The sequence below is a fragment of the Berghia stephanieae genome, chromosome 4 (assembly GCF_034508935.2).
Source record: "Berghia stephanieae isolate SIO BIC M18660-M18661 chromosome 4, UCSD_Bste_1.3, whole genome shotgun sequence".
NCBI classification, from domain to species: domain Eukaryota; kingdom Metazoa; phylum Mollusca; class Gastropoda; order Nudibranchia; family Aeolidiidae; genus Berghia; species Berghia stephanieae.
Window position 1 is genome coordinate 4950778 of NC_088363.1, and position 13653 is coordinate 4964430.

The 13653-nt window shown below is 37.3% G+C and overlaps 1 protein-coding gene across 1 annotated transcript; it reads left to right on the forward strand.

Moving 5' to 3' along the window:
• Window positions 1–3373: 3373 nt before the first annotated feature.
• On the forward strand, window positions 3374–13031 carry LOC144971673 (ubiquitin carboxyl-terminal hydrolase 5-like). Its single transcript, XM_078912747.1, has 8 exons — window positions 3374–3520; window positions 4158–4283; window positions 4909–4960; window positions 6260–6378; window positions 8133–8239; window positions 9143–9378; window positions 10096–10190; window positions 12813–13031. The coding sequence occupies exons 1-8, from the start codon at window positions 3425–3427 to the stop codon at window positions 13029–13031; spliced, it is 1050 nt and encodes a 349-aa protein (XP_078768873.1). The 5' UTR covers window positions 3374–3424.
• Window positions 13032–13653: the final 622 nt, after the last annotated feature.

The following is a 13653-nucleotide window of genomic DNA, read 5'->3' on the forward strand; positions in this document are numbered from 1 at the left end:
TCATTGCAAGGTTTTAGGGTCCAGAAGTATTTGCTTTGTTTCTCAAGTTTTGAGTCGTTTTTAATCGATCGCTATAAATAAGTATAATTCAAGTTTTCCGATCAAATTGAAACCGGCGTTTTGTCATTGCAAGCGTTGAGGCGCAAGGTGGAAGTGGTGGTCGGTTGGTCGGAGGTGGGGGGGGGGCTGGATGGATGGTTGGGTGTGTGGGGGGGGGGGGGGGGGGGGGAATCAGATAATATGGGACCCATCGTGTCAAAACGGTATTAGTGCTCCACGGCTATGTGGTCTGGTGGTATGGCACTCGCTTTCGGATCGGAAGGTCCTGGGTTCGAGCCTCGCGCTCGGCGCATAGTTGAGTCCTTGGAAAAGGCTGTTTACTCACATTCTCTCACCGTAATCAGAAGTAAAATGAGTAACTGGTCATTAACAGCTTTGCGTCTGTCCGAAAAATTGTAATATCGCCTAACAGGCGGCATGTCCCGTCCTACATGTTAAATGTTGCTGTTGACCAGGGACCCCTTGTAAAGCGCTTTGAGCACATTTAGTGGATATTGCGCTATATAAAGCTCAATCATTAATATTACATCGAGATGAACTTGGTGGAGAAAATGTGAATTTATAGATTCAGGGGCAGCGTGGCTCAACGGTGGTAAGGTCTTCGCTTCTTACCCGAAAGGTACCGAGTTCCATTACCCGCCACTGCACTGTGTGGCCTTGAGTAAGTCATCTCGGCCAAGCTTAATTTGCGGGGCTACACTGCGGCTGTTCCCTGTGTTATTCCAGTTTTTCCTTGGAATAGACCCTAGAGACAAATTTTCCCTTTGGGACGAATAAAGGGATTTTTTTTTGTTTAGATTTATTTATTTTAAAAATAAAACCTGCAGTTGAAGAGTTAATTTCAATTCGATACATTGGGGAATAAATACAATAGGATTCAATAGTCTGATGTCACGTCTGCCCAGAAACCAGTAGCTTGGTTCTAAATAAAGAAAATCGGTACTTTTTATTCTTCATGCTGGTTAGAACTTATTCATATAATATGTGATCAGAATGTATAAAAGTCAAAACATGATCAGATTTATAAAAATGTTTTTCTCCTCTGCATACACTCTTATTATTATTATTATTATTATTATTATTATTATTATTATTATTATTATTATTATTATTATTATTATTATTATTATTATTATTATTATTATTATATTATTATTATTATTATTATTATTATTATTATTATCATAATAAAGTTTAAATAAAATTCACACTATTCAATGAAGGTATTTATTATATTTTATTAAATTCTATAATTGAATCTTAAAATTGATTTTTAAGCAGCGAGATCATCCCGAAATAACACCGATTTGAGACATTTGTTCACAAAATTGTCTAAGGTGACGTGTACATATATGCAGGTCTGACATCCGAACCCACTTATGGGCCTAGTTTAACATTATTGTAATGGACAATATTTTGCGTCATTTTAAAAGATTTCCATTACAACAATGAACTCATAAAGAATTGGGTTATCAGACCTGCAAACAAGTGCACGTTGGTCTAAGTGTCTGTATTTTTATGGTATCAATGAGACCATTTTAAAAAAGAGCTTTTATACAGCGCAATATCCACTAAACGTGGACAAAGACAATGCTGTTAACGGCCAGGTATGCATTTTACACCTGCGTGCGTTGAGAGAAAGTGAGTAAAGAGTATTTACCAAGGACTCAACTATGCTCCGAGCGAGGCTCGAACCCAGGACCTTCGGTCCGAAAGCGAGTGTCATACCACAAGACCACATAGCCGCACAAAAAGCTCAAAATGAGACCATAAAATTCACAATGGAATCCGCATTATGTCAACTATCTTAAAATCAACTTCTGCTTAAAGTGAAAGCAACTTATTGGTCTTACATTTTCTGTTCTTTATTTAACTCACTCAACCCGAACACCGACTATAATATCCGTAGTTTACCCGGGTTGCTTGTATTCCCATGCCTGTTTATTACATTTTTCTGAGACAAATTATAGGCATAGTATCAAAGCTACTGTTTTTCGTTTTTACATGTTAATGGTAGTTGAATAAAACAATCTATGTACATGCTCATTTTTACTACATTTTTTCTCCAATTTGAAAAGTAGCAAAAATCTCTAGGATTGAGTGAGTTAATTAAGTGTTTTCCATTGATAATGGATAAAGTCAACCCTGCTTAAAGTCAACCAGTCTTTCTGATCCACCGTGTGTTGGTTCTTATCAGGAATCCACTGTAAAGTTATTATTAGATCTAATAAATAGAGTTGCCTAAATGAGTCAATAAAATGGAGATTAAGATAAAGGGAGTAAATCTGACTCATGAATTAACAGCACAAAATAGACGACGTGTCGGTGTTTGGCCTTTCTCAAGTAAACACGAAATACATACATATATATATATATTTATATTAGATATTAGACCTACATCGCCGTATCTTCATTTGTGACCCATCGTCTCAAAACGGTATTATGTCGGAACGAACCATATGCTTAGAAGCCGAATTTAATTGTTAAACTGGTCAAAAATATAACTTGTTGGCATTAGCACCCTAAAATATGGTATCCATTCTCCTCAATAAAACATACAAACTCAACATAAGTGTGATATTTATGGATATAAATTCAATTTTGAACATCTTAACCAACCCGACTTAATACCGTTTTGAGGCGAATGGTCACATTTGTGTCCGAAACCTTCTCTGCTGGAGTCAAATAGTAATCTCTCACATCTGAGTCGAATGGGGCAATACGTGTAGAATCCCAAACAAAGGACGCCGGTGTCAGAAATTTTGCAATTATTGTCATTGATTCGTTTACTGATCAGGCTCAGCATCGCTTGAATCATGTTTTACGTACCAGTCAATCATCGACGCTCGACATTTTAAAGGGCCCTGTGTTGAAAGCACGATAAATACACGCCTACCAAAAGAATCAACTGGACACGGTTTTTAAAAGAATCTTTAATACGTTGAACAACGCAGAAACCGTGTTAAACGATTGTTCCAGGGGTTCTATGCCTTTGGGAGACTAATTTATCTTTATTTATTTTATTTATTTATTTTTTTAAAAATCTAAATTATATTTGTAATAATTAACTCATCTCTTTAATCTATCATTAATTCATTTATCTACTCAGACATTTATTTATTTATTTATTTATTTAATTGTTTATTTATTCATTTATCTATTTGGTTTTTCAATAAAAACTTCGAAGAAGGAACAGAAGAAATAAAAATATTTTGTTCCACTTTTGCACCTCCAAAAGATTTTTTATTTTTTATTAGCACCAAAGGGCAATAACTAGCAAAATTTGTTATCAATTTTTGTTTTTACTCTTTGTCAGCAGTCAGCAGTGACAACCGGCTTTTTAGCTAAATCATTGTTGACAAAAATGGACGAGCTTAGCAAACGATTGCCTCAAATCAATGTACCATTGGGTGGAGAAAAAGTTTACAAAGATGAATGTACCTTCTCATTCGATAACCCAGTAAGTTTCTTCGTATTAGAGTTAGAGAGAATCTGTGCCATGTCACATTTTTACCGCACAGTGGTTTTGCACTGCCGACAGCCGACACTGTTTGAAGTAAACAAAAGACAGACTAAACTGCTTTTCAAAAGAGGGTTGTACTTTTTACTTGCTCCATGATTCATGCAAGAAATTAATCTTCTTATTTTCAAAGTATGCACGAATTTTCCTCAGGCTCAGAGAGGCCCAGACTCAGATGAGGCAGCATGTCAGTGTTATCAATATCAGGTCAAACAATTGATTAAATTTTAAAATTGGGAGGCCTTTCATAAAATCATCGAGCTAAGGGAAACAACCCAAGTATTCCTTTAACTCACCCTAAGAAATTATAAAACCTAGGGAAGGACTTCCGTGCCGTAGATTCACAGCACGCAGAGGGGTTTTTTTATGCCTTCACTTGAAATAAAAATATCTTTTGCTATCTTTATTTCAAAAACGGATGTTTCAACTTTCTTTGCAACTTTTTGATACTTGAAAACTTTAGTTCACTAAAAAATTTTTTATTTAAAATGGCAGCCTTTTTAGCTTATTGATGATAGGCTATCATAATAATATAATAAATTATTGAAAATGATATAATTCAATTGTCAATTTACAGGAAAGCCCAGATGGTTTGTACATCTGCATGAACAGTTTTATAGGACTTGGTAAGACATTCCTACAGCAATATTACGAGAAGACTGGCCATGGTGTTTTCCTGCGCATTCAGCGATCTAGGAAAGAGGTAAAAATTATTGTCTTTTCTGTCATTGGATTTGGAAATAGTAAATTATATGTTTTTTTTTTTTGGATTCCATTTTGTTGAATGTCAATTTCATTTTGTAAACTTGAATAGTTTAGTGTATGCGACTGTTGTGTGTGTCTGTTTGGCTCGGTACGAGTGTATTTATGGTTTGACAAGTATATTGTATAAAGCACTTTGAGGCTTTGGCATTTAGCGCTGTAAAAGAACACATTATTATTATTATTATTATTATTATTATTATTATTATTATTATTATTATTATTATTATTATTATTATTATTTTTATTATTATTATTATTATTATTATTATTATTATTATTATTATTATTATTATTATTATTATTATTATTATTATTTTTATTATTATTATTATTATTCAGGTTTCCCCATTGTCAATATTATAACAACACAATGACAAAGAGGTGGAAGAGAAACTCAAAACTCTTCTTGAATTTTTCTTTCTTGCTTTGTCTGACACTGTGTCATGCACACTTTTTCAGATCTTTATCTTACACCAGTGCCTGCTCCCTAATTTTTCACTTTGATAAATACACAATATAGAAAGTCTTGAAAGATTTATAATTTTTGTTTTTTTTATATCAAGATACCAAAGGAAGAAACACAGACAGAAGAGAAGCCAACGAAATTGGCCATCGGTAAGCTTTGTTTTTACATAGATTCAAATCAATTGTAAAAAAGAACAAAACAGAAAGAAAATTTTACAAAGATAATGCTCAAAAACCGCTGACCTAATAGTAATTCGTGTGACACCTTTTGTCCAATCTGGAGAGAATGCTCTCCGATATTACTAAACGATAGCTTTGAAATTAGTCGCTAAACTAAACCTATTCATTTTCTTTTTTTTCTTATGGGCAGCATGAGTTAGCTGCTCAAAACCGCTGATCTCTACAAATATGCAATTTTGCAACAGAGCTCTTGTCTATTTGGAAACAATCTAGTTTAAAGGCTATGTGGTCTTATGGTATGAAACTCACTTTTGGATCAGAAGGTCCTGGGTTCGAGCCTTGGAAAAGGCTCTTTACTCATATTCTCTCACCATACTCAGGTGTAAAATGAGTACCTGGCCGTTAACAGCATTGTCTCTGTCCGAAAACATTGTAATATTGCCTAACAATCGTCATGGTTCGTTCTACATGTTAAATGTTCCTGTTGGTCAGGGACCCCTTGTCAAGCGCTATTAGCACGTTTAGTGGATATCGCGCTATATAAAAGCTCAATTAAAAAAATATTTTTTTATTTGTTTTCTTATACAATGTAATTGATTTTCTATTGTTGTTCTATTGTTGTTGTTTGTTCCTCTCTAATCTACCCGTTTAATTTTTTCGTCCTCAATCTCATGATATTGTAACTGATGATGTAAGTCTTTCTTTTACTGGGTGGGGTTCCTGGCCTCTCATAGTGGGCAGGGAGGCACTTACTGTGTCTTCTATTCCCCTCTATCTGTTTTCCAACGTGCTTTCTGTTTTTGTCTTGGAATGAGATTACTTGGTTTTGTCCTGGCCCTGGCTAGAGTCCTAGCTGGGAGGGAAACAGTCAAATACATAGTTATTGTTTTGGGAGATGATATTTTTTTTCCCTTGTAAATCATCTCTCTACTGTTATGTATTATTAAATGTATTATTTTGAATGTATAATGCAAGCATTTGAGTGTATTCCTCTTTGTTGGATCTTGTGCTTGTATGAGGATGAGACTTATAGGTGATCTCAAACTAAGTACATTGGTGGTATGCTCTTGGAATCTACATCTGATCCCTATTTGTTCCCAGTTCCCCTTTGTCTGACTTTCTCTTGGTTGCTTTAATTGTAATTCTAGAACTTTTTACTATCCCAGTTTCTTCCTTTTTACTGGCGCTGATATAACCTAAATGTGTTGCAAGTGCCGTAAAACCCTTAAAAACATAAAAAGCAAACAAAGTCTTTCTTTTAATTTTCAGGTGTTGAAGGGGGATTTCAGACTGATGACAAAAGATTTGAGTTTGAGGAGAAAACGTCCATTATGATTTTACCAAAAGGGGAGGAAATCACTCTTCCAAATCCGAATCTTCCTGAAAAGGTAAACATTATTTTTATTTCATGGGTTTTTTTCATGCATTTCAAGAAAAACAAATATGTATTTGATACATTGGAATAGTTTTTTTTCCCTGCTCAAATTTTACATGAATTTAATAAATAAATAAAGAAATAAACTGAAAAGGTAAAATTATTTTTATTTCATGGGTTTTTTTCATGCATTTCAAGAAAAACATAAATATGTATTTGAAACATTGGAATAGTTGTTTTTTTCCCTGCTCAAATTTTACATGAATTTGGTAAATAAATAAAGAAATAAACTTTATTCATACCTTTGGGAAATTGGTAGCGGTCATATTAAAACAATTAATTACAAAAATGTGGCTGAAAGCAAATGGGGATGTGGGGGCGGGGCAGTGCGGCTCAGCAGTACAGTCTTTGTTTTGTCTTTACTCGTTACCTTACCTTACCTTACCCGGGTTCCATCTCTTTCCAGAGGTCGGATGTCATGGCTTTCCATCCTTCACGGTCCATTGCAGCCTCGTTACAGTCTGCCATGCGCCGTCCTGTAGCTTCCTTGATGCCATCTGTCCAGGATTTCCTTTGTCTTCCTCTGCCTCTCTTTCCTTCAATTCTTCCCTCCATTATCCTTTTTTCGAGACTATCATGTCTTCGCATATGTCCAAAATATGACAGCTTTTTGTGCTTCACAGTCAAAAGAAGTTCTTTTTGTTTTTGGCCCATTAGGTCAAGGACTTCGATGTTTGTTTTTCTTGCTGTCCAAGGTATTTTACTCGTTTTTACTTTACTCGTTGGGGGTTAGAAAACGAACACCTTCACCCGCAATACGATTCAATAGTCTGATGTCACGCCGCCCGGCAACAGCGGCCATCTTGGTTCTAAACAAAGAAAATCATTACTTTTTATTTTTCATGCTGGCTAGAACTTTTCATATGCCTTGTGATCAGAATGTGTAAAAGTCAAAACATGATCAAATTTATGTGTTTTTTTTTCCTCCTCTGGATACCCTTTATGCTCGCTGGAGAAATATTTCATACGGGCGTCCGTCATTGTTCCGATAGTTTAGAGCCAGTGTTACTAAGTTACCATGCGTCATTAGGAAGGAAGTGACGTTACGACTGTTGAAGAGTATTGATCTCAGTTTCTTCGCGTGTGAGTTGAGTGCTTTACCAGCTGAGCTGATGCCACCCTCCTTCATTATCATGATTATATATTTGTTTTATTTTTTTAAATATTTTTGTTATTGTGTTCTTGAATTATCATTCTTGAAGGAATAGACATTTGGGACTGAATTTATCTTTCATTTGTTTTAAAGATTTTTGTAATTTTTAAAAGATCGATTATTCTTATTTGTTTTTGGTGATTATACACAGACACATATAGTAAAATAGACGCGACATTCAACGACATAGTTATTGTGCGGCGGCTATGTGGTCTTGTGGTATGACACTCGCCTTCGGATCAGAAGGTCCTGGGTTCGAGTCCCGGTTGGAACAGTGCATAGTTGACTCCTTGGAAAAGGTTCTTTACTCACATGCTCTCACCGTATTCAATTGTAAAATGAGTACCTGGCTATTTGCAGCGTTGTCTATGCCTAACGGGCGTCATGTCTGTCCTACATGTTAAGTCTTGCTGTTGGCTTTGGAACCTTTGTAAAGTACTTTGAGCATGTTTCGTGGATATTACACTCTGTAAATGCTCAAGTTTTAAAAATATTTTTGGTTACATAGATGTTTTTGCTTCTATAAAAAAAGGAACAATTTTAATCCAACACAGGTCCTAAACTCGATAACAGCTATCTTGGCGGCAGAAGATGCAGCTAAAATGGAAGAAGCAGCAGCGATGGCAGGGACGTGGGAAGGAGAAAAACTCATGATTTCCAAGTAAGGAAATATTGAATGCATTGGGCAAGTCTTTGTCAATTTTTCCTGACCTCCCGTAGTGGGCAGGGAGGTACTTGCTGTGTCTTCCATCTATATCTGTTTTTCAATTGCTTTCTGTCTTTGTCTTGGAATGAGATTACTTGGTTTTGTCCTGGCCCTGGCTTAGAGGGAAACAGTCAAATGTATAGTTAGTTTTAGGAGATGATATTTTTTTTCTTTGTAAATCATCTCTCTGTTATGCACTGTATTATGTTTTGTTTACATGTTATATATAATTTGTAATCGTTTGAGTGTTTTCCTCTTAGTAGGGACCTGTGCTTGTGTCTGGTTGAGACTGATAGGTGATCTCAAACTAAGTACTCTGATAGTGTACTCTTGGAATCTACATCTGTTTCCTATTTGAACCAATTCCCCTTTGTCTTACCTTTACTTGGGTGATTTAATTGTAATTCTAGAACTTTTTACTATCCCATTTTCGTCCTTTTTGCTGGCGCTGATATGACCTAAATGTGATGCAAGCGCCGTAAAACCCTTAAAAACACAAACAAACATCTTTGTCAATTTAAATCATAACCTTTGACATTATGATGTGACTCCGTGGTACGCTCTTTGCTTTGTATCAGAAAGGTACTGAATTCAAATACCCGCTGCACTGTGTGACCTTGAGCAAATCACCTCTCCCTAGTTCAGTTTGTAGCGCTGCACTGCGGCTTACTCCTGGGTTATTCCAGTCTTCCCTTGGATTAGACCCTAAAGACAAATTTCCCCTTGGGGATGAATAAAGGGAATTTTATATAACAAGGTTGCCAATTTTCCGTATATTTACGGAATTCAGTTTGTTATAAACCCTCAGTATATTGTCTAAAAAACCCCCCAAAAAACAACCTCTTTTGTTTCTGACAGACATGCTGAGAATCTTCTTCAGCTGGAAAACAGCAAGAAGATACCGCCCAGCGGATGGAAGTGTGAGAAATGTGACCTCACCAGCAACCTGTGGCTCAACCTGACGGATGGATCGATCTTGTGTGGGCGTCGATTCTTCGACGGTTCAGGAGGCAACAATCACGCCGTGGAACACTTCCAGGAAGTGGGATATCCATTGGCTGTCAAATTGGGGACCATTACAGCCACAAGCGGAGGTAAGTGTCCCTCAAGCTGTGATTTTTGTTTTCATATGCGGCTAATGTGGTCACGTGGTATAGCACTCGCTTTCAGATCGGAAGATCCTAGGTTCGAGCCTCGACGGTTCAGGAGGCAACAATCATGCTGTGGAACATTTTCAGGAAGTGGGATATCCGTTGACTGTCAAATTGGGGACCATTACAGCCACCAGCGGAGGTTAAAAAAAATTGAGCTTTTATATAGCGTTGCTAAACGTGCTCAAAGTGATTTACAAGGGGTCCCTGGCCAACAGCAACACTTAACATGTAGAACGGGACATGACGCCTGATAGGCGATATTATAATTGTTTTCGGACATAGGCAACTCTTTTAACAGCCAGTTACTCATTTTACACCTGAGTATGGTGAGAGAATGTGAGAAAAGACCCTTTTCCTAGGACTCAACTATGAGCCGAGCGAGGCTCGAAACCCAGGACCTTTCGATCCGAAAGCAAGTGTCATACCACGATACTATATCATCTCACATTATCTCATTCGTCGGTAGTGTTTCATTCATCCTGTTTTGTTGATAAAGGGGAAATCCGAAACATCCATTTTATGTTTTCGTATATTAATTTGAAGCTTACATTCAATTTCACATTGTTATTTATGAAGCCGAGAGAGAGAGTTAATTTTTTTAAAAATGTAGTTCTCATTGTCTATTTTTGTCCCTTTCTGTTTCCATTTGACATCCAGATGTATTTTCTTATGCCGAGGATGATATGGTTGAAGATCCACATCTAGCCAAGCATCTGGCACATTTTGGCATCAACGTGGCAGCTCTAGAGAAGGTAAATTGAAGTGTTAGATCCGTCAAATCAGAGGCACGTTCCTATAATGGGACAGAGTGAGACAATATCAATAAGATAAAGATCTGAACAAGTGTGTATGAAAGGTGCCAGACAAAGCAGGAAAGAAAAATAGAAGAAAAAAAACCATCCCAAAAAATCAGTCGACCTCGACTGGGGATCGAACCTCAGACCTTCTGATTACCCTGGTAATCAGAAGGTCGGATCTCGATCCCTGGATGGGGTCCTTTGACCTCCCATGGTGGGCTGGAGGTCATGCTGTGTCTTCTGTCCCCTTATATCTGTTTTCCGAATTGCTTTCTGTCTTTGTCTTGGAATGGGATTACTTTGTTTTGTCCCAGTTCTGGCTGGAGTCCTTGACTGGGGGGAAACAGTCAAATGTTTTGTTGTAGTTTTGGGAGATGATATTTTTTTCACTTGTAAATCATCTCTCTGTTATGTATTGTTATGTATTGTTAGTTATGTATTCGGTAAACATTTGAGTGTGTTGGTCTTTTAGCGGGATTCTGTGCTGATGTCTGGTTGAGACTTTAAGGTGATCTCAAACTAAGTACACTGACGGTATACTCTTGGAATCTACATCTGTTCCCTATTTGAACCAATTCCCCTTTGTCTTACTTTTCTTGGGTGCTTTGATTATAAATCTAGAATTTTCTGATTTTCCCATTTTCTTCGTTTTTACTGTTGCTGATATAACCTAAATGTCTCGCAAGTTTTAAGAAAAATCTAAAGACTAATCTTTTCCAGAAATTTTTATCCTAGGCATTTTCTTATTGATGAGTAAATTAGACGTTTTATTTTTTGATTCCATTTTGTTGAATGTCAATCTCATTTTGTATAACTTGAGTTTAGTGTGTGCGACTGTTGTGTGTGTCTGTTTGGCTTGGTACAAGTGTGTTTATCGTTTGATAAGTATATTGTAGTCCTTTGAGGCTTCGGCATTTAGCGCTATAGATAGTATGTGCTTGGCTAAAGAGTTCACAACATTGCTATCCTGAAGTATAACGGACCAACACACGAAACTATGTGTAACATTGAACGTTTATAGTCAGGTTAATACAGTTTAGTGAGAATTACTCACAAATGCGGATGGAAAAAAACAATAACAAAGGCAGCAGTGACGTCAACTTTGAACTATCTATAAAAGAACACTTTATTATTATTATTATTATTATTATTGTTGTTGTTGTTGTTGTTGTTGTTGTTGTTGTTGTTGTTGTTGTTGTTGTTGTTGTTGTTGTTGTTGTTGTTGTTGTTGTTATTATTATTATTATTATTAAGTGCCGTAAAACCCTATAAAGCAAACAATCTCGATTCCCCCTTTGCGTGCTCTTCCATCTGAGATATCCTGATATCCAATGTGTGAATTAAAAAAATCTCGACTTCACTTGGGATTGATCTCGGTTCCTTTACATGTTCTACCAAATGAGCTGTCAGGACCCTTGCGGGACTATGTGGTATTGTGGTATGAACTTGCCTTCGGATCTGAAGGTCCTAGGTTCAAATCCCATTCTGAGTAGTGCATAGTTTAGTCCTTTGAAAAGAGTACTCACTGACATTGTCTGACTGTACTCAGGTGTAAAATGAGTACCTGGCCGTTAACAGCATTGTTTTTGTTGGAAAACATTGTCATATCGCCTTGCAGCTTGCATGCCTAGTCCTTCATGTTCAGGGTTGCTGTTGGCTTGGGACCTATTGTAAAGGGTTTTGAGCATGTTTAACTGGGTGGGGATCCTGACCTCCCAAAGTAGGCAGGGAGGTACATGCTGTGTCTTCTATCCCCCCATACCCGTTTTCCAATTGTTTCCTGTCATGGTTTTGGAATGAGATTACTTGGTTTTTGTTCTGATCCTTGCCGGAGTTCCTTGGCTGGAAGGGAAACAGTCGAATGTATAGTTATCGTTTTGGGAGATGATATTTTTTTCCTTGTATATCATCTCTCTGTTATGCATTGTATTATGTTTAGTTTGCATATTATATTATATGATTGGTAAACATTTGAGTGTATTCCTCTTAGTTGGGACCTGTGCTTGTGTCTGGATGAGACTTTTAGGTGATCTCAAACTAAATACTCTTGGAATCTACATCTGTTCCCAATTTGAACCGATTCCCCTTTGTCTTACCTTTTCTTTTGTGCTTTAATTGTAATTCTAGAACTTTTTACTATCCCATTTTCTTCCTTTTTACTGGCGCTGATATGACCTTAAAGTGTTGCAAGCACCGTAAAACCCTTAAAAACAAAAAACAAACACCACATCATCCTCACTACCACCGGTACTACAATCACTACCACTAGGTTTTGGCGCTTTACTTCATTTGAAATAAGGAAACTTTGGGATTGTATTTGGCAATGTGTTTATGTATCATAATATAATTCTAATCAGTTATCTATTTAGAACTATACAATATGTAAACACAATGCCAAATACCATTCCAATTCCTTTGTCTTGTGTGCGGAAATTCCTCTTTCGGCATTGAAATTCCTACGAGTGGTGCCTGAAACTCCTGTGAGCCAAATTTAAAGTTGGCGTCTCTGGCTATATAAAAGCTCAAGTTAATGTGTGAATTAAACTTATTTAATTTGAAAATGAATTTGGTCTCCAGACTGACAAAACGATGACAGAGTTGGAGATTGACATTAACCAGAAGATTGGGGAATGGGACGTCATACAGGAGGCGGGCAGCGCTCTCACTCCCGTTAATGGACCAGGCTTCACGGGAATGCGGAACCTGGGAAACAGCTGCTACATGAACTCTGTCATGCAGGTGCTCTTCCATATGCCAGACTTCCAGAAAAGGTGGGGATTATTCCGTCTAGTTTAATGCTGATAGGAGCCACTTGGCTACATGAACTCTGTCATGCAGGTGCTCTTCCATATGCCAGACTTCCAGAAAAGGTGGGGATTATTCCGTCTAGTTTAATGCTGATAGGAGCCACTTGGCTACATGAACTCTGTCATGCAGGTGCTCTTCCATATGCCAGACTTCCAGAAAAGGTTGGAATTATTCCGTCTAGTTTAATGCTGATAGGAGCCACTTGGCTACATGAAATCTGTCATGCAGGTGCTCTTCCATATGCCAGACTTCCAGAAAAGGTGGGAATTTTTTTACTGTTAGGAAATACGATGATGTGTTAAAAATAAAACAGCGTGGCTCAGTGGTACGGTCTTTGCTTCCTCCCACCAAATCCAAGCATCAGTAACACACTTTATAGTCACCTGGAACAACTACAAAAGACGTCTAACCTCTACGTCATGGCACAAGACCGAAGGGCTAGAGCTCAGGTGGTCGCTGGTTCGTAAGTAAGTAAGTACCCGAAAGATCCCGAGTTCAATCACCCCCGTTGCGTTGTTTTGGCCTTGAGCAAGTCACCTCGCCCTAGCTCACTTTGCGGCGCTGCTCTGCGGCTGATGCCTGGGTTATTCCAGTCTTCCCTTTGGAATAG